At 40.8% G+C, this 26,891-nt stretch overlaps 1 protein-coding gene across 2 annotated transcripts in view; it reads right to left on the reverse strand.

The window, feature by feature from the left end:
* Nucleotides 1-1,463: 1,463 nt before the first annotated feature.
* The window catches only part of RTN1 (reticulon 1), a 228,432-nt gene continuing 203,004 nt past the window's right edge, over nucleotides 1,464-26,891 (reverse strand). The window contains exons 1-7 of one of the 2 annotated variants that reach the window (XM_043556282.1): nucleotides 26,648-26,839; nucleotides 11,456-11,663; nucleotides 8,902-9,040; nucleotides 7,386-7,455; nucleotides 6,573-6,619; nucleotides 6,429-6,487; nucleotides 1,464-2,291 (exon numbers count right to left, since the gene is read on the reverse strand). In XM_043556282.1, the coding sequence (XP_043412217.1) occupies nucleotides 2,249-2,291; nucleotides 6,429-6,487; nucleotides 6,573-6,619; nucleotides 7,386-7,455; nucleotides 8,902-9,040; nucleotides 11,456-11,663; nucleotides 26,648-26,708 (627 nt within the window). In that variant the 5' untranslated portion in view covers nucleotides 26,709-26,839 and the 3' untranslated portion in view covers nucleotides 1,464-2,248. Of the gene's footprint in view, nucleotides 2,292-6,428; nucleotides 6,488-6,572; nucleotides 6,620-7,385; nucleotides 7,456-8,901; nucleotides 9,041-11,455; nucleotides 11,664-26,647; nucleotides 26,840-26,891 lie in introns of those variants that run through there. The other variant, XM_043556281.1, reaches the window with a different exon arrangement.

The following is a 26,891-nucleotide window of genomic DNA, read 5'->3' on the forward strand; positions in this document are numbered from 1 at the left end:
GCTGCGAATGCACATGTGGGGGGGAGGTTAATTCTACTCAGTAAAGCTTTGGGAGGAAACTTCATCTCAAAGGGTTGGAGACTGGAAAGCACACATAGAGAAAAAAGATCCTCTTCTGTACCTACTAACCATAAAGAATGGCAGGCACCAAACCCAGCTTAATATCTTCCTCCCCCATACCAGGTCTTCTGGGATTTCTACCCTGAAAAATGGTATTGCGTTCTCCTGAACAGCCAGTCTCAGACAGAGCTGGGCTAAGGCGAGGCACGCGAGCTGCCGAGGGCGTGAAATTTGAGGAGGGCCAAGGTCAGCCTTGGTGTTGAAACCCCACATTTAGTCCATCACCAACTCCGATCCCATCTCCCTCCACATCATCTCCTAGAAGCTCCTCTGGGCACAGTGGGTGCTTGGTGCTCAAACTCCTTAGCCTTCAAGTTTCTTCCTAGTGGTCTCAACCCAGCCTTTCAGCTTCACCTGGCACCACATCTTCAGCCCAAGCACCTTACAACCCATTTCAACTTGTCACTCACCATTCTCAGTGGATGCCATGTATTTCTGTGACTTAGCATCTTAGGTGATGTTCTCTCTTCGTACTGGGATGAACCACCTTCTCCATCTGGAAAACCCAGCCGCAAAGTTCACCTCCTCTGAGAATCCTTCTCTGTTGCTCTAGTCTGGTAAGCCAACTCATATTTCCTGCTGCCTTTTATTTAGTTAGTTTATTTAGTTTTCACATAGCCAACTCCCATCTCCCGCCATACTGGCCGTTGGCACAATGTCCAGTCGCCCTTATGGTCGTCACACCACTTTGTACACAAGGGTACCTCCATAAGTGCTTATGGAGCCCAAGCGTAAAACTGGTCAAAGGCAGCGTTTTGTAAGTTACCGTTCCTTTTTTCTCCTACTACTTTTATTTTTCCCATTGCTACTATTTTCATCCACTTCTTCCTCATCATCTTTGACTTTTGATCTTAACAGTGAAATAAAATACGCAATTAGATTTTTATGAAAAGCAGCAAGCAGTCCTTAGAAAACTTGTCTTGATGATGGCAGGAACTGTCATCTCTCTTACTCACAGCCCTCTTCTCGGTGCTTGGCACCCAGTAGGTCCTCAAGAAATAGTTACCAAAAGAGTGGCTTCCTAGCAAATATAATTATTGCATATTATTATAAGAAGTCTATAGAAGGACTTTATATATATATATATATATAAAACTACTTAAGATATCTACATCAATCCCACACAGTACAACATGAAGAGTATTTTCCACTTTTACTACTTTGTAGTGACTTCTATAAAGACCCCAAAGGAGCCATATACTAAGTTGAAGTTGGACCATGCAGTCCTGAAGACAGGAATAAAGTGAGCTCTTGGTCTCAGGCTTCCCAGCCTGTCCTCAGAAGATTCTAGCTCTTAGAACTTTTGCATTTTCTGGTAAGACCACAAGAAGAGAGGGAGAAGGTTTTACATTTAGTAACATTTATTTATGCATTCAGTATCAAGTACATAAGTGCAAATATCCAGAGTCCATAATTAGGTCCATTAGGAACTACAGAGAAAGTAATACAAATCGTAATAAAGTTAACATGCTGGTACTTTTTTTTACCATACATGTAAATCAGCCTGTCAGTCCCACACAACAAAAGTACTGCATGTTTTTTTTTGGGGGGGGGAGGGCAGGGAGGAGGGGTTATTCATTTATTTAATTATTTTAAGTTATACAAAACTGATTACCAGAAGTACGGTCGACTGTTTTTATTTTTATGTTGTGTGTTGGAAAAACACTAAAACATCAGTCTACAATTCTATATATTGTTATTAAAGATTAATCCAACCAGCAACCCAAGGACATATAAGCGATTTCCACTACTGCATCAGTGCACTCGGCAGGAAGGGCCTAGCCACGGGGAACGTCAGAAGCTACAGAAGCATTGCAGAGAGGAGGAGGAGAACACCGAAGAAGACAAAATAAGCTGGGCTCTCACCATCATGCACTTTTTTTTTTTTTTTTAGCAACACAAAATTAAAACCACATCTAATACACTTTTCTCTATACTTTAGTGCTTGACACAAGTGACTCAAATATCCTAAGAGTACAGGAACAGCCTAAAAACAGCTGTTTTAAAGTTTGTCTCTAAGATTATGGTACTGGGGGGAGAAACAATCAATTTGCAGTAACATGTAAGAACAGAGTTGTTACCACTCCAGACATTCTGGTTTGTGTCCAGTCCCTGGTGGGATATCGATTTACTCAGCATGCCTTTTAGCGCCTGGGATTTTAGCCTGAATCCTAAAAAGACAATATCAAAAAACAGTAAGTCACGAGTGTTATTAATAAAATCATTTTGTGACCTCATCATGTGCTGTTGCCATAATTAGGTAGCTGACCAAATAGGCTAATATTCCAAAAGATACTAAAGTATGTGAGTGCCTGTGAACACATTTTTATGCAACAATAGAGACCTATTTCTGTGCATCTACCTGAGACCCAGAAATGACTGGGACAGGCTCTATCTATCTATTCCACATAGAGAAGGGAGTGGCACTGAGGTCTACTGCACCAGGTCTAGGACTTTCTCCACACTCCTCTTAACCAATCTCTAGGCAGTAATAGGATGATGGTGCTGATGGCGATGATCGTGCTGATGTCTAATATTTATTGTGTCTTACGTCCAATCCAAGTAAAAGTACTTTATAGACATTATCTCATTTAATCCCCAACAACCATATGAGTTAAGTATTTAACATTACTAATGTGCAGATAAGGAAACCAGCTCAGAGAGTCAAATAACATTTATGATGAACTCATGTAGCTAAAAATACCAGAAATGGACTCAAAGTAGTCTGATTCCAAAGATCATGTTCTTCACTGTTTTACTAAAACGATGTCGGTTCTTCTGCTGGGAATTATTCTAACATGGGATCAGAATTTCAGAGGCGAAGGAGCCTTAGAGGTAAGACCCCACCAAGAAATTTCCTTCAAGATTTAGTGTCAGGCAAAACAGGTTCTCTTCAAAAACTGCTGTTCCTTCCTTTCTGATAGCAGGACCGATCTAACTTATGTAGTTTCTCTTTTTGCTAGCTACCGAGAAGCTCAGATCCAAATCTGAATGAAGCTCAGTTATAGAAACCACATTAGTCCTTACGGGTAATGTTTTCTTTCTGTTTCTTTTCACAGCCTTGATTTCCAATTTTAATGAACAATTACATTGCACATGTAGGTTCATACATCGTACATTCTTTGTCTTTTCTCCTTTCCACTTTAACAGGCCTAGACTCTTGTCACCTTTTGTGAATTACCATAGTCTCCTAGCTGACCTGATTACGTTTCCACTCCCCTGTTCAGTTCTCCTCTCACTAGATTGTCACAGTATGCACATCTGTGTGCACATACTGTGCGTATCACCCCTGCATAAAAACATCAGGGGCTGTCCATTTCCTGTTGGGCCAGAGTCACCATTCCTTACAGCGTTCAATACTTGACCTCAGCCTCTCTTTCTAGAGTCTTTGCCGTTGATCTTTCCACTCATTTAAGCTTTAGACACACTGGTGGACTCATTATTTCCTACATGACCTACATTTTCATGCTTCTCCCTTTGCTTACATTATTTCTTCTTCCTGCAATGTCTTTCCCCTCATCACCCACATGATGAATGCTTACCCATCCTTCAAGGTTGCCATAGACTGAATATTTGTGTCCCCGACCCCACCCCCCTGCCCCTTGCTCAAATTCGTATGTTGAAATTAACCCGCATTGTGTTGGTATTAGGGGATGAGGCCTTTCAGAGGTGATTAGGTCATGAGGGTGGAACTTTCATGAGTAGGATTAGTGCCCTATAAAAGAAACCCCAGAGAGCTCCCTTCCACTTCCACCGTGTGAGGACAGAGCAAGAAGTCTGTAACCTGAAAGAAGGCCCTAATTAGAGCCTGACCGTGCTGGCACTCTGATCTTGGACCTCCAGCCTCCAGAATGGCGAGACATAAATTTCTGTTGTTTATCAGCCACCAAGTCTATGGTACTTAGTACAGTGGCCTGAATTAAGACAAAGGCCTTCATTTTCGTGAGGATTTAATGCCATTTCCATTATCCCTCCAGGTAGGAACAGTTATTTCCTTATCTCCCTGACCTTAACATTTTATACAACTCCACTGTAGTTCTTATATTGTCTTATACTTATTTATCTCTTTACAGTTTTATCTGCACTGAGAGGCTGAGAGCTCTACTAGAGTGGGGATCAGCTCATTCATCTTTTTACCCTCCGTGCCTGTTCCATGCAGTACCTGGGGCATAACAGGCATGTCTCTTTTTGGAGCCAACCAACCTATTGACCAAATAAAAAATTAATAGATGTGATTTGTTCAAGATCCCCAAACTAAGTATTGGATAACTTAGGACTAGAATGTCTAGCTTCTGATTTCTAAGCTCCCATTCTGGTGTTCTCCTTCCTATTCCGGTGTTGCTACAGTTCCCCAAAACACAGCTCTTAATTGCCAAAAAGTTACCTGGAGAGTTCATTAAAATATGGATTCCAGGTCCCGAATCCTAGAAATTTGAATTCTCTAGGTCTGTTTTAAGAATCTGGGAACTGGTGTCTTTGACAGTTTCCCAGGTTTTGGCAACCACCGACTTTTACACTATACCATGGTGCCATTCCTTAATACGAAATAATGAATACTGTATCCTCAGTTTGTTGATTTTCATGAGGTTTTAGTTGCATTTGGGTCCAAGGAGATAATTTCAGACATTTTGAAATGTGCCACAGATCTGATATAGATCCAAATTCACCATGAATTTAGGAGGAAGAATTATGAGCAGTACACAATAAAACAAAACAAAAGAAAACAAGACAAAACGCTTCCTATACTTTAGGAGAGAATCATAACTGATGATGTACAAATCAAATAGCAGAGGAACTTTAAAATGGTCGCTTTCTCTTATCTGTTGGTGTTGTTGATACATCATTGGCTGTCTAACATATTTCCCTCTAATTCTGACCACCACTGAGGTCTAGCCCCATGATCCTAAGATTAGGAGAGGGAGTTCAATCTCAACATAGTCTAGCCCTTTTGTGACATGTATTTCCAGTTGGAGCCTAGGTCAGCTTTTGATTAAAACAAAATCAGTAACAAAATGACAATACAAAAACTGTCATTCCAGGTGGTTTAGACTGACGTAAATTTACAAACACTAATTTATTTAAAAATTATGAAGAACTAAGTTTAATGTCCATACTAGCTGTGGATGCTTATAACTGGAATCTTTATTTGCTAATATACAAAGGAACCATAACGTAGAGTCTGTTTAAAGGGCTCCTGGGTGGCTCGGTCTGTTGAGTGTCCGACTTCGGCTCAGGTCATGAACTTGCGGTCCGTGAATTCGAGCCCCGCGTCGGGCTCACTGCTGTCAGTGCAGAGCCCACTTCAGATCCTCTGTTTCCCTCTCTCCACCCCTCCCCTACTCAAGCTCTCTCCCTCTCTCAAAAATAAACATTAAAAAGAAGAAAAATAAAAAGCAATGGTGTTAATTAAATAAGCAAACACACACCCTTGTTGAGTCAAAATGGTGTAACAGAAAATATAACAAATATTACAGATTTAAACATTTTTTTCAAGTTGGAAAAATAATTTCAATGGTTTAAAAAGCAGTGCTCTTTACAGTGAGTGTTGTATGTAAGCAATGAATCATGGGAATCTACCCCCAAAACCAAGAGCACACTGAGCACACTGTAGGTTAGCCGATTTGACGATAAATTATATTTTAAAAAAATCATTGCTCTTTATTGTTTGAAAGACTGAAAATGTATGTTAATTTGATGGTTTTTATTTCAATCAAACTGTTGTAAATTAATTTTAGTTTTCTGAATCAGGCTTCCTTCTTTCCTCCAACCCATCTTGTTCTTGGACATGAGCCAGTCTCCAGATAAAGCATAATATCGTTCATTCATTAGAACTCATTCATCATCATACCTGAATTAAACCACTGAAGTTTTATTTGATTAAGCATTTTAAAGTGTATAATTAATTTTCTGAAATAATATGATTGGGAAAGGTGTAAATGCCTGACTCCAGTAAGTGAATGATCATAAATGAACTTACTATTTTATTGTCCTTTTATTACCCATATCTAATCCACACAAATGCCTGCCTAAGATAGTCTCTCCTTTTGGGGCGCCTGGGTGGCTCAGTCGGTTAAGCGGCCGATTTCGGCTCAGGTCATGATATCGCAGTCCGTGAGTTCAAGCCCCACATCAGGCTCTGTGCTGACAGCTCAGAGCCTGGAGCCTGTTTCAGATTCTGTGTCTCCCTCTCTCTGACCGTCCCCCGTTCATGTTCTGTCTCTCTCTATCTCAAAAATAAGTAAATGTAAAAAAAAAAAAAAAAAAAAAAGTTAGTCTCTCCTTTTTAGGAACTGCACGGTGTAACTTACTTTGCCACAACAGCATTTATGTGAGTCCTCACAAGTCCCAGATATTGGTCAATCTGTGCCTACAAAGACGAAGAAATCATGAGCACATCCAAAGGTCACAAGGTCAAAATTTAAGGTGACTATCTGACATCACACAGGACTTACCTGGTGCTTAACATACACTACAGGTAGAGTAAACATTGAAACCACAGCTGGGATGAAAAACAAATACAGTATTAAAATTCTGAGAGTTATCAGTGAGAATAAGCTTTTAGATACATCTTTATATAATTATGTAATCTTATAGCATTATTTTATGGTAGCTAGCATTCTAGCTAAAAGATGGCAGGACTGGGGGCACCTGGGTGGCTCAGCTGGTTAAATGTCCGACTTTGGCTCAGGTCATGATCTCACGGTTTGTGGGTTTGAGCCCCGTGTTGGGCTCTGTGCTGACAGCTCAGAGCCTGGATCCTGCTTTGGGTTCTGTGTCTCCCTCTCTCTGTCTTTACCCCAGCACCCCCGGCTCTCTCTCTCTCTCTCTCTCTCTCTCTCAAAAAAATAAACATTAAAAAAAATTTAAAAAGATGGCAGGACAGTCCATAAGGAAAACAAAGGGATGTTGAGCCCTTTACAGATATTGAGCCATTATTCCCAGACTCATTCCAGGAATGAGAGATGGATTGTGCCTTCCCACAATGAAAATTAATTTCTATCCATAATTGCCTACTGCAAACAAATATATATTAGAAACCAAATAAAACCAGTTGTGATTCAAGAGAAAAAAATCCTTCAAACTAAGAGATTCATTATTCATGTATAATATACACTCTTAAATTGAACTATGATGGTCAGGGAAATGCCCTGTACTATGGTGTTGTTTCTAGGACTCTACCACAGCAAGCTCACAGCTAACAGCATAGGAAGCTTTATGCTCGTGGAGAGTGTGAAGGAAGACATAACATGCTCATCTGTCCTTACCCATGAGCAGCAGGGTCAGCCCGTTGAAAAGAGCGCCAACGTAAGTCAGGAGCCACATCAGGACTGCAAACTGAAGAATGGAATCTTTATCAGAGTTTCTAAAACCATTTGTGACAGATGAGCGTCTTATTTCATTGACTTTTTTTTAGATTAAAAATGGAGGGAAAATACACCATTTCAATAAGAAATGTAAGCATTTAAAGTTCATCACAGAATTACTGAAAGAGAACCTAGCCTTTACTTCTCTTAGAACCTTTTGGACATCTTTGTCAGAAGATTTGAAGGACTCCATGAAATAATAAGGGAGGGGTCAGCAAACTATGGCCCTTGGCCTGTTTTTTTATGGGCCCGTGAGGTAAGAATAAATTTCATATTTTTAAATGGTTGAAGAAAACCAAAGCAAGAACAACATTTTGTGATATGTAGACATGATATGAAATGTAACTTTCGGTATTCATAAATAAAGTTTTATTGGCACACAGCCACAGCCATTCATTTATGCATCGTGTATGGCCGCTTTCCTACTATGATGGCAAAGCTGAGTAGCTGTGACAGAGATTATGTGGCATGCAAAGCCTAACGGATTTACTATCTGGCCCTTTACAGATAAGGTTTGATGACCTCTGCTCTAGCCCGTATTTTTACATTACAAATACAAGTAGAAACATCAACCTAAAAGCCCTTGGGTCAGTAATTATCATCTCCCTGGTATCTCTCTTCAGTCATTACTTGGAAAGTAGTATTATTCCAGGAGAGCATCTTCCAAGGCCACATCACTCACTTTTCCTTCTGCCCTTCCTCAGACAGTTGTTGGGCAGCCCCGGCGACAAGACCCCTGCCCAGTGTGTGTACAAAGCACTCTGGGAGCACAGGGAACTCACAACAACCTCGCTCAGGCCCTGCTGAATCATGCCCCGTTGACTTCAGTCTTATACATACACCACAGGGTGGGCTGAGCAGCTTGTTCAAAGAAACCTAGTAAGTTCAGTGAGAGCGCCAGGAATAACACACAGGTGCCAAGGTCCTCCATGCTTCCGGGGCTCAGTCTCACAGCACACACCAGGTAAGGACACAGGGACATCTCACCATTAGGAGTCCACAGAGTTTCTTTCAATGAAAAAAGCATATATATATTTTTCACATTTCCAAAACTAGAGGTTTTAAAGAACTAATTTTAGGAAATTGGCCAAGGGACTGAAAATGATAAGAAGGAACAACCTGGTGTGTTGTGAAAAGTATAGAATTAGAAGCCATGTGACCCTCGGTTTGATCCCAGCCAGTGACTCGCTGGGCAACCTCAGGCAAGTAACTTAGCCTCTCTGAACCACAGTTGTGGCATCTGTAAAATGCGAGGATTGGACTGGATGCACTCCATGGTACCACACAGCTGGAGGTTTTCTCACTCTAGAATGTAATTAGCACTTGCCTCTTATTCTCCGTTATGCGGCGGTTTACGTTATACCATTAGGGAAAACAAAACTCAAGGTTGTCAAGTGAATGGCTTAAGCAACCGTACTTTTAAGGAATCCACCAGGTCCTGGACAAGGAAGAGCCTCCTCAGTTCTTTAAGTGTGTTGTTCACATAGAACTGCAGACAGTCTGTGTACTTCTGGATCTGCTCCTGAGAAAGGGTGATCTCGAGCTCCAAGTAGGTCCTGTCAACAAACCATCCCCAGAGAGATCCATCAGAGGTAACCATGAAACAGCTGAGTTTTCCTCCTCCCACTCTGAGGACAGCCAGGCCATCTCTGGGGGCTTCACGCCAGCCAGTGGGCTGCAGGGACCATACACACCCACTTCCAGTATACTGGAGAACCTGGGAATTATGGCCGTTAATGGTGTGCTGTGACTGTTTCTGTGTCCCCAAGACAGCATGACAGTGTGAGCTGATGATTCAGAGCAACTGGCTTGGACCGGGGAGAAGTCAGTCCAGAATCAGCTCATTCACTGAATTCTCCATAAATCCCTGGTCTGCCAGGTAGTTGTGAAAGTCCTCATTTCTTCTTGGCTGCATGGAGATGGTTTATTTTTTTAAATAACAGAGGTATCTGAAAATCCTAGCTGCCAATCATTGCTCATCACCTCAACTTTAATATTTCGTGTTTGCATTTTGGAAAATACTCTCAGGTTTTATCTAGAGAGCTCTGAAAGCTCAAGAGACCTGGCCCCTATTCAAAAGCTCACTGTTTCTACTAAGAGCAATATTTTTAGTGACTGCATTTGTCATTTATTCAAACAATGAAGTGTAACTATGGGCAGATAAACCAGGCTCCCCATGTAGTCCATCCTCCTGTTTGGCCATGCTCCCCCACCGAGGGCCCATCCTCTCTACCTCCTCCCCTCCTTCCATTCTGTTTTAAGACAGCACTATGTTATCTACCCAGAGGATATTTCTAGAGTTCTTACCGTGCTTATATAATTCTGAGAATTGAGAGGGAAAAAATAAAGTAGCATTTGGTTTGAATTTAGAGAGCTTACAATGAAATCTTATGGCTTTCCTACTCTTTGGGAAAAAATACAGAAAAATATTGATTTGTCTAGTTAAGTTTTGAGCCCAAAATGTGCTCCTAGTCAGGTGTTCTATTTACTGATAAAAACAACTCAACCACAGGGAAGTTTTGTTTTGTTTTTGTGTTTTTTTAAATCTGTTTCCTAAAGGAAGAAAAATTAGTTGAACTAATTGAACATGACAGTCTTGGGGGGCCAAGAATGTGAAAGAAACTAGCCTTTCTTGGATGGCTGAGGGCAGAGGCTGAGGCAGAGCAGGACTCTGAAGATGGGAACTCTGGTCACAGGCTGGTAGGCATGGTATAACCCTGATGTGAAGACACTGCACTTCTACGCTTTCCCCTCTTTGGGATAGGAATTTGTAGACGCAAGTTATAGCCCAGAAGACCCATTAACTGCATTAGAAGAAAGCCCAATACATCCCAAGGGCAAGAGTGCTCAGACTGTAACTGACACCGAGGCCAGGAACCAGAGGCTGGGAAGGGAGGTTGGATGTGCAGCCTTTTCCCTTCTGTCCCCAAAACACAGGCATCTTTTCACCTTTTAAGGGCCCGGTGCCCTAAGGTCTTCATTCAGCTTACTGGTGTGGATGAGCCAGGGAGGATTTACTGGGTCTGGCCCAGAAGCCATCTGTAGCAGCATCTACAAGGCTCATCCAGGACTCAGAACTGTCCCCTCCGTTACAGGAACTGAGGACACCTATAGTACAGCTTGCACTCCGGGGCCAACAGCAGGGGAGGGGGTGACTCTCAAAGTCAGTGCTGAAATTCCCCGGGCTCACAAGCCAGAGTCAGGAGACAGATTGGGGTGGAGTTGGGTGGCGTGCAGCTGGCAGGATTATTGCCTTCCTCTGCCCTGTTTCATTCATCCTTAGTATATGGCTTTAAAAACAATTCCTCCTCTTTAATGTTCATTCTAGTTAGATTTCCCTAGTATAAAAATGCAGAGGAGGGCACGTTATAAGATTATTCATGAACTTGTACCCCTCAGAAAGTTGGCCCTTTGATATGAAGCTTCCAGAGACCACAGAAATAAAAATCCAAACACCCTAGCCCTGACTCTGTGCTATTTACTGGCCATATGACCTTGGGCAAGTCACTTTACGTCTTAGAGCCTCAGTTTTCCCACCTGTACGTAGAGATTAATTACACTGCTCTGCCTTCTTCACAGGGTAGGGAGGATTAATTGTTGCTTACTCCTTAAATTATAAAACATTGTGTACATATAATGGATTATGATCACTATTAGTAATAATTAAATATAAAATATGAAATATGTGTATGCTCTATAAATTTATATTAAATATTCATATTAATCCATTAGTAATAATTAAATATAAAAACTCAATACAGCAAGTTAAGTGTTACAATGGGGATAACTGAGTTTGCCTTAGAAATTCACCAGAAATATTAGCTATTAGAAGCCAGGGCATTAAAGAGACTCGGGAGACATCTGTCAGGTCCCAGAGACATATCACCCAAATGCCCAGGAGCTGAAACAGAGTCAGGGGGAAGGAGCCCCGTGAGAGACTGGGCAAGGACTGGCCCAGCTGGGGTACTCACTTGAAAGGGTGGCCCTCGTCGGTTTTCTGCACCGCTTGTAACACAGACTTGTAGATGCGGAAACTGATGGTGGCTGAGAGTGCGGCAAGAGCCAGGTAGGCCACGACACTCACAACGCTGAACTGGGTCAGGGAGAAGAGCAGTAGCAGGAAGCTCCCGAACACAATCCCAGTCTGCTTGATGTCCCGCCAGTAGAGCAGGTCAATAGCTGTGGGGAGGAGACCAAAGCCACACACACACTTAGCACTGGCGGAACTGCCGCGGGACTCATTCCGCGGAGCCGTGGTGGCCGCAGGTCCTCACCTCGACTCAGGATTCCCAAACACCAGCGAGCAGACACAGGGCTTTGGCCAGGGCACTGGCTGCCATTGTGTTTTGCTTTGGAAGACTCTTTCCCGTCCCTGAGGACAGTTTATAAATTGCAGGTAAGAAAAGGCTGGTGAGTCTCCAGCGACCATACCTCTATGAGTGCATCTTGCGGGGCCACACTGTCTGTGACTCTGAAACAAATCTCAAAGTACAGAGGACTCTGAAATACCTGCTCCGCCTCTCTGGAAGGTACTGACTGCATGCATCTTGATACCCTGCTGACAAGGTTATGTCTTAATGGTGGCCTGGAGATGTGCACAGCAGACATGTGACTGTTCCTGCTGCTCAGAAAGGGCAGGAACAATGAAAAGGGAGGTTTCAGAGAAGTGGTACCTTCAGAAGCATGGCGACAGGTCCAGAGACCCCAGCCAATGGCAAAGGTTTCTGAGTAAAGACACGGCCTGCCACCAAAGCCAGCAAAACTGAAAAGTTAGTAGCTATCTCAAGAATCCCTGAAGCTGACACTTGGATTAAACCATTTTGTACAACATAATTTATTCACTCCTATTATATGATTTAAAAATACGGAATGCAGCTGTAAAAATCTAGATCACATCTTTCACTCAGTTATTTCCCTCTTTCGCTTACAAACAAAAAACTGAGTTCAAAAGAACAAAGCCACAGTGCTTCAAATATGGTACAAAATGTAAATATTTTCCATATTCCGGTCACCAGATTATGAAAAAACAAAGAAGCCTTGCTGGAGAATGCATGCAAATTTATTCTCCAATTAGGCAAGTTACAAATGTTTTTTTGAATTGAGATACAATTGGGACGCCTGGGTGGCTCGGTCAGTTGAACATCCGACTTCAGCTCAGGTCCTGATCTTGAGGTTTGTGAGTTCAAGCCCCACATCGGGCTCTGTGCTGACAGCTTAGAGCCTGGAGCCTGCTTCAGATTCTGTGTCTTCCTCTCTCTCTGCCCCTTCTCTGCTCAAGCTCTCTCTCTCTCTCTCTCTCTCAAAAATAAACATTAAGAAATTTTTTCTGAATAAATACACTGAGATATAATTGACAAATAACATGGCATAAGTTTAAGGTGTACAACATGTTGATTGGATACATTTAAATATTAGAATAAGATTGCTACCAGAACATTAAACTAACACCTCTATTATGGCACATAATTATCATTTCTTTTGTGGTGAGAACATTTAGGATCTAGTCTCTCAGCAATTTTGACGTTTATAATACAGTATTGTTGGCTACAATCACTATGCTGTGCATTAGATCTCCAGAATTTACTTACCTTCTAGTTGTGAGTTTGTACCCACCAATCAACAACATCTCTCCAGGCCCCGACCCCCTAACCCTGGTAACCACCATTCTACTGTTTCTACAAGTTAGGCTATTTTAGATTCCACATATAAATGAGATTAAATCATATTTGTCTTTCTCTGTCTGACGTATTTCACTTAGCATAATGGCCTCAAGGTCCATCCATGTTGTTGCAACAAATGGTTTTTATCGAATGTTACATGAATAAATTTTCAGAAAGAGAAAATGAGACACAAAATCCCCATCTCACACCCGAATGAAAATGGCAGTTGCTTCATGTGCGGTATACCCAAAGGCAGCTGGTTTACTAAAGGATTAGATATCAGTCATTTGCTCAGAGGAAAATGGAAGTGACCAGGTTGAAGAGAGCAGGAGCTGCTCCCATCATACACAGGTGTGCAGCTAGCTGAAGGAACAGTACTGAAAAGGTCACATAGCCTGTGGCAACTCTCTGACGTTCTAGAGGGGATATAAGGAGTGTTGCGGAGCAAAGTTTTAACCCTCCGCGACAGTTTTACCTCAGGCTGGCTGGAGAGGAAATCAAGGACTTAAGGGGTGGGGTGGGGGCTCTTTTATAACAGGCTGAGGATACCTCAGCAGTGTGAAGCTGGAGGAGAATTTACTTTTTTAAAACAGTTCATTTATTTTGATGGGGGTGGGGGGGGAGGGACAGAAAGAGAGGGAGAGAGAGAGAATCCCAAACAGGCTCCACATTGCAGAGCTCGATGTGGGGGCTCGATCTCATAAACCGTGAGATCATGACCTGAGCCAAAATCAAGAGTGGGATGCTTAACCGACTCAGCCGCCCAGGCACCCCGAGAGAACTTCCTTTTGAGCTGATCTGTCATCCTTCTCCACCGACTCCATATCCACCAGGACCTGGTCCACCAATGACCTTAACACACAAGATTAGAGTAGTCTGCCATTTTGTGGGGCAAAAATTTGTTCTTACAACACTTTTGTGATGTAGGAAGTAGAGGGGAGAATCACAAGCGTGCTTTGGTATGAAACAAAAGATTTTTCTTCTCTTGAGTGGGGCTGGTTCTACAAGTAGGTTTCCAGGGGCAAAGGAAAAGCACTACGGCTCCAAAGCCCCTCTCTTCTCCCAGGCCCCAGCACCAGTCACATGGACTGACATTCTAATATTAGAAATTCACTGCTTTAGGTTAATCTTTTTTATCTTTTTTTTTTTTAAAGAAGGGGATAATACACTGAAGACGAGCTCACCGTTAACAACAAGATTCAAATGAGTTTACCAACTGTGTTTTGTTTTAGACGAGTTTGTTGAGACAAGAGCACCAAAGTAATACTCCTTTTCAGACAGAGAAGAGGGACCGATCTTTTGGAAGACATGACAACAAGAAGCCCCTGGGCCTCTGAGGGCAGGTGATAGAAGTGGGAGAAGGGATGTTTCCAGAAGCCTAGCGCCCCCCTGTTGCGGAAGGGATCTGGAGTAGCACATTGAGGCAAGTCCAGGCCAGCAGGGCTAAAGGTCCCTAGGGAACTGAAGCCTCCTAGCATTTATTCTGTTGGGGAGGTGGGGGGAGGGAAGGAGAACAAAAAGACTAAAACATCACCATTATCTGCAGGGTTGCCTCTTTTACGTTTTATTCATTTATTCAGTATTTATTGAGTAAGCACTTTATTTTAAGTGCCAGGCTTTGCGCTAAGTCCCAGGGATATAAAAATCAATGAATTGTTAAAAAAAAAAAAGAAAGAAAACCCACCCACAAATAAGTTGTAATCTTCTATTTCATGACACCCCTAGATTCACATGGCAGACACGTATAGAAACAAATACATTATAAGACAGAATGATTTGTGCTAAAGGGGGCACTCCTTAGTACTAGAGAAGGTGGGCTTACCTACCTCTGAGATGATGTGAAGCGGCATGGGAGACCCTGCGAGAAACTTTCAGGCAAAGAAAATATAAAGTTTGCTATTATCAAGTGAACCCCCACTTGATAAGTCACTTAACACTTGTTAAAAACGGTGTACCCTTCTAGAAAAGCCTTCTCAGTCTCTGGATACCTGTGTAAATAGCCAAGAATGGCAGGCACCAGATAAGGGCTTTATGTGAAGAAACTACGGGCAGAGAGTGTGAACTATCAACTAAATTAGTTTGGTGTAGTCATTACACAGCAGGTCTTTCCATCAACGTGTTAAGATTGTTGGAGATTTCTGGGGTATCTGGGTGGCTCAGTCGGTTGAGCGTCCGACTTTGGCTTAGGTCATGATCTCATGGTTCATGGGTTCGAGGCCCGTGTCGGGCTCTGTGCTGACAGCTCAGAGCCTGGAGCCTGCTTTGGATTCTGTATCTCCCTCTCTCTCTGCCTCTCCCCCTACTCTCTCTCTCTCTCTCTCAAAAAAATAAAAAAATTAAAATAAAACAAACAAAAAGATTGCTAGAGGTTTCTAATTAGGAGGTTAGCAAAAGATTCATCTTACAACATCAATGGGATGTTTATTCTGAGTACTTTTCTGACATCATAAGCTATTTACGTAGATTCTGAAATGTTCAAAGCATCCTCTGATACTATCTCATTTACACCTCACAGTCAACTCTGCTGGATAGGTCTACGTATAACAGATAAAGAAGCTAAAAGTTAAGAAACTTGTGTACTGACTAGTTAATGAGTTCAAACCCTAAGTTTGATGCTTTTTCCAGAAGAAAACAGTTGCCTCTCTTGCATTATATGGTTATAGATTAAACATTCCCCAAAGTATGCAAAATTAATTTGAGCAACCTGATTTATTTAAATCTGCTTCCAGAGCTAGATATTGAATGTGAAAAAAACTTTTAGGTGATAACATGTCATTATCAACAGTAAATAGTTATTGGCCATCTATTTATTCATCTAGTGAAACCAAGAACGAAGAGATCATACAATTCCGTTCCTGCTTTTAAGGGACTTAAGATCTAGCTGGGAAGACTGCCGCTCATTTACAAAATGCTGAATCAGTACCAATACATTTTGTGCTGTTGGAAGTGGCAAAAGTTGAGTTCAAGGAAGGGACGGTGCTGGAATTGATGAAAGAGGACGTGGGATGGTTTGTGAATGTAGCGAACAATTTGTTAAGGAGATGGAGTGGATAAAGGGAAATATTATGAAGGATTAGTCAACAAGAAGGGTGACTAATTAGCCGTGGGAGAAAGGAGGAAGAGCTAATTAAGGGTGAAGGCAACATTTCAAAGCTGGGTGACTGAGTGATTAATATCACTGACAAAAACAGGAAATCGGAGTGGGAGCTGGTTTGGGATAAAGTGGACACTTGCTTTTAAACCTCCAGGTTCTAACACGATGACATCAAAAAAGGGCATTTTGACACAGTCTAGGGCAGAGATGGGCTAGGGATCACAGGTGAGATGAAGCTGACAGTTACAATACTTCCTAAATTTCGTAAAGTTTAAAAACCAAATAATTTGGGTTTTCTATAGGCTTTGTCACAGAAGCCCTGAGTTAAATGGTCAGTAATATCATATTCCAATGATATTGAGATGAATATGCACAGTAGGAAACTGGAAATGCAAGACTGAAATTTAGTAAGGAGGGCTGAATATGAGCGGAAAGCATGATTGAGGCCACAAGAGTGGAGGAAGCCCCCATGACAGGAGAGACTAAGAAATGCAACTGAGAATGAAACCATAATTTAAGATTCAAAGAAGTAAATGGAGCATATCAAAGGAGTCCTGTCTGAGTGTCAGAATGGGTACCCCAACAGTGTAGGTTATGGCAGTCAAGAAGAAGGAAACTTCCCAGGACAAAAGGGTAGACTACAGTGAGGGGTGCTGATGACCTAACAAGGGCAATGATAATCGAGAAAGGACCCTGGATTTGGAGACTGGAAGGTCACTCATAACTTGGCAGGGAGTATTAGCAGTAGTGAGAATGGAAGCCATATTGTAAAGCGTTGGATGAATGGTGGGAAGTTCAAAGTAATGAAGAAGATGGCAAATACAATGGTAGTTTGGGAAAGTAGCAGCAAACGCAAACCTTTAGGTTGAGCAAAGCCTGGGGATATTAATAGAAAGGGAGGAGTGAGGATCCTGGAAAGAGGGGAGATTTGGCTGAGCAAAGTCTCAGAGAAGGGGCAAAAGGATGGGATTAGCCATAGCTCTTTGTTTTCAAAGAAGGGAGAAGAATGAAAAGAATGGGCAAAGAGGGAGAGACATTTGGGGAATGTATGGGTGTGGCTACAAATATGTGTTGAGGTGGGAAGGGAACAACATAGAGTGACATAAAGTGGCTTGAGGTAGATTTACTCAAATCCTGGAAAATGAGTTATGAGGTCTTCTTGAGACTGAGGAGGATAAGGATGGGGCTTGAAGAATTTAGGAAAAGTCCAAACCTGCCTTGTTTAATACAGTAGTGATGAGCCACACGTGGCTACTGAGCACCTTAAATGTGACTAGTCCCAAATGAGACGTGCTGTAAACTACCTATCGGATTTCAGACTTAATCCAAAACAAGGATGTAGATTATACATATAATACTTTTTATATTGATTTTGTTGTTGAAAGACTAGTACTCTGGATATGTTGGATTAAATATATTATCAAAATTAACTTTATCTGTTTCTTTTTTACTTTATTATTACTATTATTAATTTTATTTTTTTTGAGAGAGAGAGAGAGAGAGAGCGAGTGGAAGGGGCAGAGAGAGGAGAGAGAAAGTCCCAAGCAGGCTCCACACTGTCAGCACAGAGCCTGACATGGGTTTCAAACTCATGAACCATGAGATCATGACTGGAGCTGAAATCAAGAGTTGAATGCTTAACCGACTGAGCCACCCAGGTGCCCCTCTTTTTACTTTTTAATGAAGAAGCTACTAGAAAATTTAAAATTTCTAGGTAATGACTCACATTATATTTCTATCGGACAGTGCTGATCTAGAAAAATACAGTCTAAATTCAGAAAGCAATCAATAAAAGGACTGCCAGAAAGTAAAGAGGGTTTGGCTAAAGTCAAGGATCTCTAGTGACTGACAAGCAGCCAAGACTGTTGGAAACTGATGCGCTGGGGGAATGGCAATGGCTGCGTGTGGTCAGAGTGACAGCAAATGGCCCATGATGATTCAGTAGGAAGGGTAGGAAGTGGTGAGGTGTGATCAGAGAAGAGAATTTCTGTGTTCCAATCTGCTGTGTAAATGATGATTTTTCACATTTTAATTCTGCTTAGAGGGATGTAAACTTGTGTAGGAAGGTTATAGCAGCTGATCCAGAAAAAATGGGTATTTGAATAAACTTTCCATAAAACCAAAGTAAAAAAATATATAAGTAACTCTATAACTGCAACAAATTAACCCCCATAGTCTTTGGTAAATTACTGTATTGCTTTGTCAATTGCAAAAACCAAAGTTACTTTGCTAAAACCCAAGGAGCAATGCATCGGCTTTGAAATGAGAGATCAGTACATCCTATCAATTGATAAATGGACTGGGCTTGGTGATCTCATCTTAGTCCCCAAACCACATGTGGGAGAACCCACTGCAGCTTGCCTGGGGCTCACCTAGAACTAATTCAGTCAAGGGTGAACTGGCAGATTTGGCAGATTTGAAGATTCCTGATTTCGCATGCAGAAATCAGAGCTATCCTTAATTTCCATAATCCAATCAAGAACAGAAAAGAAAAAATAGAAGTGATCCAAAGTTTGAGTTAATAGCTAAATGGAAACAAAATGCTATGTCAAACTTCTAGAGAGAGAGCCCTTAGCTGCTGCCCAAAATGTTTTGGTTGAGGAAACCATTTTAAGTGTAGTCAATTATATGATCCAACAGCGGTACAGTATTCAGAAAGTTTATTAAAAATGTACGAAATGAAAGGCAGTGGTGCAGCTACTCCTATTTTATTTATAAGGCAAAATGTGGTATAAATGGATAACAATGAAATGGCAATAAATTGTGCACAATTATCTGCATTATTGCACCATATTCTTAAATGTGTTTATTTATAGTCCATCTTGGTCCAGTAAAGATTTCAGGCAGCACTGCACCACTTGCTATGTGATAAGTAAGTGCTACTTTATAAAAGGCCAAGGGAGAAAATCCTGTTTATAGATAGTATCAGCATTTCATTGAAAGGACTGTTGAAAAATTACATGCTGTTGGCTTTACATTTTAGTAAGCTTCCAATAATTGACTACAATACTTGACCACCTTCGGAAAAGGGTTAGAGGCTCAAAAAACCTCACTTCTTTACAACCCAGTGTCCAAAGCAGTGACAGCCAGTTTCTCTGATTTTCACCGCCTTTTTCAGGCCAACAAAATATCACACCATAAAGAGCTAACAAAAAGAAACAGCAGTAACTTTCCCTACTTTAACTTTCCCTCGTTTGCCATCAAACCAGAGAAACATAATGGGAACTGATGTCATACAAGACATTAAACATGCACGGTGACCTTCAAAGATGACATCTCCTAGTCAACTACTCCATGAGTTTCCTTTGCTATGAAATAGGCTCCTACATATATTTAAACTTTAAATGGTAATCCAGAGGGAAACTGCTGGAAGAGACCTTTGCTGATAAAAACACCTGCAGTGATTCCATTTTCCAGGCTCTTTCCTCTCACTGCATAAATGCAGTCAATATGACTGTGAAGAGAAAAATGCCAACACTATTATTTCTGGATGTTTAAATAATTCAGCAGATGTTTTGAATGAGTAGATACATTACACCTGGCATTCTGTGTAGACAGTAAAAGAACAGAGCATTTAATCCACAGGCTACTTCTAACCAGTAGGACCACATTCTCCCTGTGCTTGGAAATGAACGCAGTGGTGCTCAGGCCCGTTGTCACCTGGATGGGGTGGAATTGGCCAGGAAATGAAACAGCAGGGCCCAGTATTAAAGACAGTGTGGCCAGATCCTCCTGCTAAATCTTTTAGCAAATGGACTCATTTGGAGGGGTCTCAACAGGGCAACTGGCATCAAAAGAAGAGATGACCATATGGAGAGAAAGACAGGCTTTGGGCACACGGTAGCTGAGGGAAGCACACAGAGAGATTTGCAAGGTAGTAAGTAATGGATGTTCTTATGTGCTTTTCCTTTCTGTAAGCTTTCTGACTTGATCAAAATACAAAACTGTTCATTTGGTTGGTGGTAATCAGTCACAATTGTCTGGGCCCTTGTCTGGGCCACATCTTAAAATCCATCATTGTATTGGAATAGAAAAGAACCACGGAGGCAGACAGCTATTGCTTCTTTATAGACACGGACTATATTTAAAAATTTTGACCAAAACCATAATGGCAAAATGTTTTTTGAACTAAAAAGGTAAGGCAAAGGTATGCTCTCTCATGGTACCTCTGTTCCAGTCGATAAAACATTATGTCCATCATAATACTTGTTACCACTCTATTTGATCTTGAAAGCGAGACATACTCATTGCAAAATGGGTGGAACTGTTGATAAATTCTAAAAATTAAAGCTTGTTACATTTGTACTTTTCATCTGTTCAAAATTAACATCAGTTTGGGCAAAGAGCTTGTAAGGAGTGCTTGAATTATAAGACAACTTCACTCAGATTTAACTTAAAAATAGAGCTTAAACATATAGCTAAGCAAATAGCTTAAACAGAACGCTACTTCTAAGTTCTAAAACCTCTATCAAATTTCTTATTTGGAATATATGCTATAAATTTGGAATACATTTACAATGACCAAGGTTTTAATGTAATTATTATTAATTGTCATCTAGACAAAAGATGGCTTTTAAAGGATTATTAATGTCTAATTCTTGACTTTCAAACTGTGAGCTTAATTATAAGGCAATCCTGTTTCTTTGAACGGTTGTGTGTACTTTCATAAGAAATGGAGAGGTGACAATATGTAAATGTTGATACATGGCCAAATGCGTACACAACTTAGGAAATCAAGTTGAGAAGGATGGGAAATTTTGTGGTGATGTACATTTATTTCCAAAAAGAAAGGCGATGTCCTGGGAGTTATCCACCTATGTTAGCTTTTGTTTGCTGGATTCAGTGAATTTTAGGATTTAATTCTATTGTAAGGTGATTTAAAATGTATCAATTACTTCATAGATTGTTCCCAAAACGTATTAACTAGTCTAAATATGAAAGAGAAATGAGTAAAGAATATCATTCCAAACATAAGGAGAAAAGTGGGAGAGAAGGAGGCAGGGAAAGGGAGGGAGGGAGAGAAACAGAGGGAGAGAAAGAGGGAGAGAGAGGGAGAGGGAGAGAGAGGAAGAGAGAAACCTTTTAAAAATGATTAAGAAAGGGGCCTGCTCATTAAGGATGGACTAGGAATCTGCAATCATAATCCTAATGCTTTACTCATAGAGTATCAGGAATATTTTTGTTTTTTAATTATTTTATTTTATTTTAGAGAAAGAGAGAGCACATGCAAGCGTGAGAGAGGGGCAGAGGGAGACAAGAGAGAGACTCTTAAGCAGGCTTCGTGCTCAGTGTAGAGCCTGATGCGCGGCTCAGTCCCAAGACCTTGGGATCATGACCTGAGCCCAAATCGACCGACTGAGCCACCCAGCACCTGTGTTCTTTTAATGAACTAAATATTAATTCAGGGAAATCTGAGAAAAATAATAGATTTGGAGATGTGGATTTAGGTCACCATTTTTGTCATTTTTCTCACTTGTGATGGGTCTTCCTCTAAAAACAAAGTTAGACACTGCACAGAGTCCATCAGTACAGTCTAAAACCCAAACATGAAAGTAAAAAATTATCCTAATCTATTGATGTACCTCATAGACTTTTTCTTAATTTTAGGAAGGAATAGCTCATACAGTAAAGAAACATGTATCTGAAGTTCAGCAATTCTCTGAGTTTCATGTCAGTTTCTTCCATTAGATTACTTCAAGTATTTTTTGAGACGCATATAATCCTGTTTCATAAAAGCTGTTTTTGTTGCCAACCCAGTCCTCTAGCTTCACGTTACATGGTATGGAGATACTGGGCAATATTCAGCAAAATACTAACACTGATTAACTGTAGGTGGTAAGACTTTGGGTGATTTGCGGCTTTGATTTGAAACTTTCTTTGTACAAATGGAAATTTTCATAATGTGCATGTATCACTTTTAGAGAAAAATAAAGCCATCATTCTCTCCTCAAACTTTGGAATATTCTCTTATAAAGACTCTCTTGAAAATAATCATACACTGTGACAAAGTAGAGTTTTATTTTGCAATGGAGTAGTAACTACCCATATTTGGTATATTATCTGTATAATGAGTTTTCTTTCATTAAAAAAAAAAATCCCAGATCCCCAGCTAAGCCAGTTTCCCCACTGGATCTCATTACAATCTGCAGAGAGGGAGTGTGCAAGTGTAATGCTTATGTTGTAATATTTGTACAGTATTCTAATGAGATTGAGCCCAAATAGAAGGTATTTGATAAAAGGTGGTAATGATTTGCCTTTATGTATGTATTATCTTTACCAAATGCCATTTTCAAAATACAAGCATTTCTTTCAATTACTGTAGCTAAAACAGATTTTTTTTTTCTGTGTATTCTGGGATGCTTGGCTGTTCTGAACTAGCATCTTTCAGAATGGACCACCATGAATAGCATTTCCCCAGAACACTGCAGACCAGCATAAAATATTTTATTTTATAAAAAACCAGAAACACTTTTAGTGTTTCACCCTTCATTAATATTTTACATGCTGGGAAAGCTTTAATTACAGAATGCTGCCACACAGAGTCAAGTGGGAGTTGAGCAGGAGCCCCAAACAGGTGACAAGTATCAACCCCACTGTATTACCAAGCATCCTGCCAGATGAATTTGTTGAGTACAATGATATCTGGAAAAAATTATCTTTAGAGCACGAATGGAATAATATGGATGAAGGATTTTGCTCAAACTTTATTCCCCTGCCATAGTACCATTTGGATTTAGGCAGTATAGTAAAGTCATTAAAAGCACAGGTTTCAGAATCGGACTGCCTTGTGTTTGGGACCCAGTTAAGTCCAAGGGCAAGCCCAAGCCCTCTCTGCCTCAAAACCCTCAGTTTCTTCCTCTGTAAAATGGGAGTCATACATGTAACAAGCATTTAGGATAGTTACTGGGACATAGCTAATATTTACAGAGAAATGTGGATGATGAGTTGATGATGATGGTGAGGATTGCCATAATAGCATAAATTGGTCAAGATCACTGAAATTTTGCTGTCTGTAAAGGGAGAAACTATGTGAAAATATCTCAGCAGGAGTACATGAAAGTTTACTGAGAAAAAGAGGTGGAGTGCTGTCACGGGAAGAGTTCTGGATTTGAAGCAGTCACCTTTTCACCACTCAATTCACCACTTATCAAAAAACCTTGGATAAATCACTTATCCTCTTTGAGCCTCATGATGTCCAAGAGTAAACTGAAAGTTCAAATGAGAAGATATGTGGCAAATGAAAACTATGTAAATGTGATGAGTTATTAGGCCCACAAAATCACCATCACCTACATAATTCATATTCTTAGGAAACCCACCGAGGAAAAAGCCATCTACCATTGAGGCAGATGGCAGAACAGTGAGAAGGGGGGGGGGAATCTGTGGTCAGATAGCCTAGGCCCGAATCTAGTCTCTTCTGGCATTACCAGCCATGTGCCTTGGTGGGAGCCTTAGCTCATCACCTATAAGATGAGACAATAATGAAACTTACACATCATAGGATTTGTGAGGATTAAGTGCAATGATCCAAGTAAAGCATTCAGTAAAAGTGCCCGATAAATATTAGTATTGTGGTGATCTGTAAGATTACTATCTACAGAGGTGTTTTATTAGGCGATTGTTTTATTCTCCTTTTACTTTCACTGAGTTGGGTGGGCTTTGTTTTATTAACCAATATAGGGGTAGTTGTATCATGTTTTTTAATTGGAAGCAAAATCTTTGTAAGGTATACATTAATGTACTAATGTACTGTAATGTATATAGTCATGTGTACATTTTATAATGTATTACAAAATCTTTGTACTAGCATAATGTGAACTTTTTAGTCTCCTTAAATGTTCTTGTCTCTAGCTGAAATCATGCACATTAATAAAGTAAATATAAGGTTCCTTTTGCAGGTGGACTGCAGTTCTTATGACAACTGTATTAGTTTCAGTAGAGTTTTCATGAAATGTTCAATGGGCTGCAATTTCTCCACGGAATGTTTAAGAATATGTAAAAAACCTGAAGCTCACTTCCTTTTATTTCTTTTTATAAGCAACACTTTCACCCATAATACTTGTGGAGGACCTTCTCAACAATGTTACACTGCCTCCTGCAACGGTAAATCATAGATGCTCCTGGATCACACCCATTTCACCATTTGTATACTCGACCCTGCTCTGCAGGTCTATGGACTGGGCTCACTAAGAATCACTACGCACCAGTGACTTCAACCCTGATTATGTATTAAACTCACTTGAGGATCTTTTAAAAAAATACTGATACTCGACCCAATTGAATCAGAACCCCTAGGGGTGGGCATCCTTTGTGTTTTTAAAAGCTCCCCAGATGTGTAGCCAGGGTTAAGAACTGTTTTTGATAATGAGGGAACTAAGAAGATGCATTGAAAATGCTAAACAAAAATCTTATTGTAGATTTAGTTTAAATGCAAAGTTCTCCTAGTGGAAAGAAAAAGGAATAATTCACTTCTTACTATTCCTCTTTCATGCCTATAAACCCACCCGCCCAGTTATCAGTCAATTTTCAAGATAATGGCTTTGTTCTATCTGACAAAAGGAAATCAATGGTACTGAAAACTACTAAAGGTCACTGAGTGTAAAAGACCTTCAACGATCTTGCATTAATCTTCACAAGTGGCCTTATATTGAAAATGAAAATGATTGTTTTCAATAGACAAATGATGACATTTGCGTTATTTTCTGATTATCAACAGCCATGTACCTTTTTAACCCCTGCAGTGAGAAGGTCAAGTGAGGAAAACCCACAGGACTGTAATGAAATAGTATCTTCTATCGTATACAAAGAAAAAAGAAAATCTGCCATGTTTTGGCATCTACTTTTGGTCAGAATAGAAGAAACCCATAATAGTCTAAAAGCCAACTTTTTTATGTCCTCGTGTTCAACTAAACTTGATATTATATCAATCTATAGTTGTTTAAGTGTGTATCAAATAAACCAGATGAGTTTAACGCATAAGAATGAAATGTCACCAAGAATCTTCACAACTGCCTTCTGTATAAGACATGCTATTTCATGTCATTGTCATCATTCTCTAAAATTATGCCCCTGAACTGCTGGAGATTTCTTACTTCCTAGCTTTTAAATTTATTAGGCCCATTTATTTACTTTTGACAGTTGTTATTTCCAATAGACCTACATAATTTGAACTCGACAATTCTGTTTTATGTCACCGCCACCCGAACCAACAAATAAGAGACAGCAAAAGTGTTCTTAATTCTGAGATTCGTGTTTACTTTTTCTTTGCTTAAAAAATTTACTGAAAAAAAATCCTACAGGGGCTCTAAAGATGAAAAGCCATCCTATTCCTTCTGTGATATAAAATGACAAGGGGAAGATGCCAGGTTTAAAAAAAAACAAAACACACCAGCTTCTGCTCCAGAGTATTTTTGGTCCCCTGAGGGACGCTGCAACCCTTCAGGTTAAGTCAAAAGCGCCTTCTTCAGAACCTTATTTGTTAAATATTAAAAGACACTTCATCTTACAAACACCAGAGTTTACAACACATAATTCATTCTTCCAAATTCTCTCTTTCTCCTCATAATCTCACACTGAGCAAGGTGAAGGAGAGCATCTTAATGTAACAAAGGAGATGGATGTGTGAAGTATGAGGCTGAATAAAAATGGCTGAAAAGCAATCCAAGCGAGGCTGGAGGGTGGCCACACCCAGTGCTAATATGGACTGTTTCAAAATAAATCTGTTATGCCAGAGGGTACTGGGCACTGCTTTTATTTCCCCTCTACTTGTTCCACAGATACCCATTATTAATAAATAGTAGTTACAGGTTACTCCAATGACAGACAAAAAAACCCTGAAATATTTCAAAGTGAACCATCCTAATATGTGGCTACGCCATCATATTTTCAGGATTTCGAGAGCCAGACTGCATTTCCAGGCTCCTTTGTGTGACCACAAATAACCACCCTGAAATGGGTGTGTCCCTCTTAAAAGGATGCACTAGAGCCCTCTCACTTAATGCTTCTACCAGGAGATTTCAACCTTTCTGCAGAAATTAAATGCAACGGGATTCATGGAACAATAAGAAAGCATTTCAACTCCGGGGAGGAGAACAGATTAAACAAGTACTGAATGATCAATGGATCCCGAAAGAGCTCCCCGAAGAGGCAACTGATGCATTATTTAAATTTCTAGCATTACAACAAGAAAACAAAGGGGTGGGGGCGGGGGGGGGTTAAAAAAAAAAAGAAAAAGAATGCAAACACCAACCATTTTGATTTTTGACATGACAAGTTTACTCCCCCCAACACAAAGCTCTTGGGTATAAAGCATGCATAGGTCCCACAGGTGAAATGATGCACAATGGCCGAGTCCGGGTCCCGGGGTTCCCGTGCACCGCAGGCATGCACTACCGAAATAAAGAGAATACCCTGACTTTTCCAGTTGCTCCACACACAGTCCATCTTGGTGGAATCGGCAGTGGCCTGCATCGTGCGGGTTTTGGAGGCTCGCCGTTGCTCTCCTCGGGGGCGCGGAGCTGGCACTCAGGGTCTGCGCCCCGGCTGCAGCGGCAGGGCTCACCGTGGCCGCGCGGCTGCAGACTGACTGAGGCTGCACCAGCCGGCGCGCGGCGAGGGGCGGGCGCGTCGCGGGCGCCGCAGTCTCCGCGGCAG

Source organism: Prionailurus bengalensis, chromosome B3, assembly GCF_016509475.1.
Source record: "Prionailurus bengalensis isolate Pbe53 chromosome B3, Fcat_Pben_1.1_paternal_pri, whole genome shotgun sequence".
NCBI lineage: Eukaryota > Metazoa > Chordata > Mammalia > Carnivora > Felidae > Prionailurus > Prionailurus bengalensis.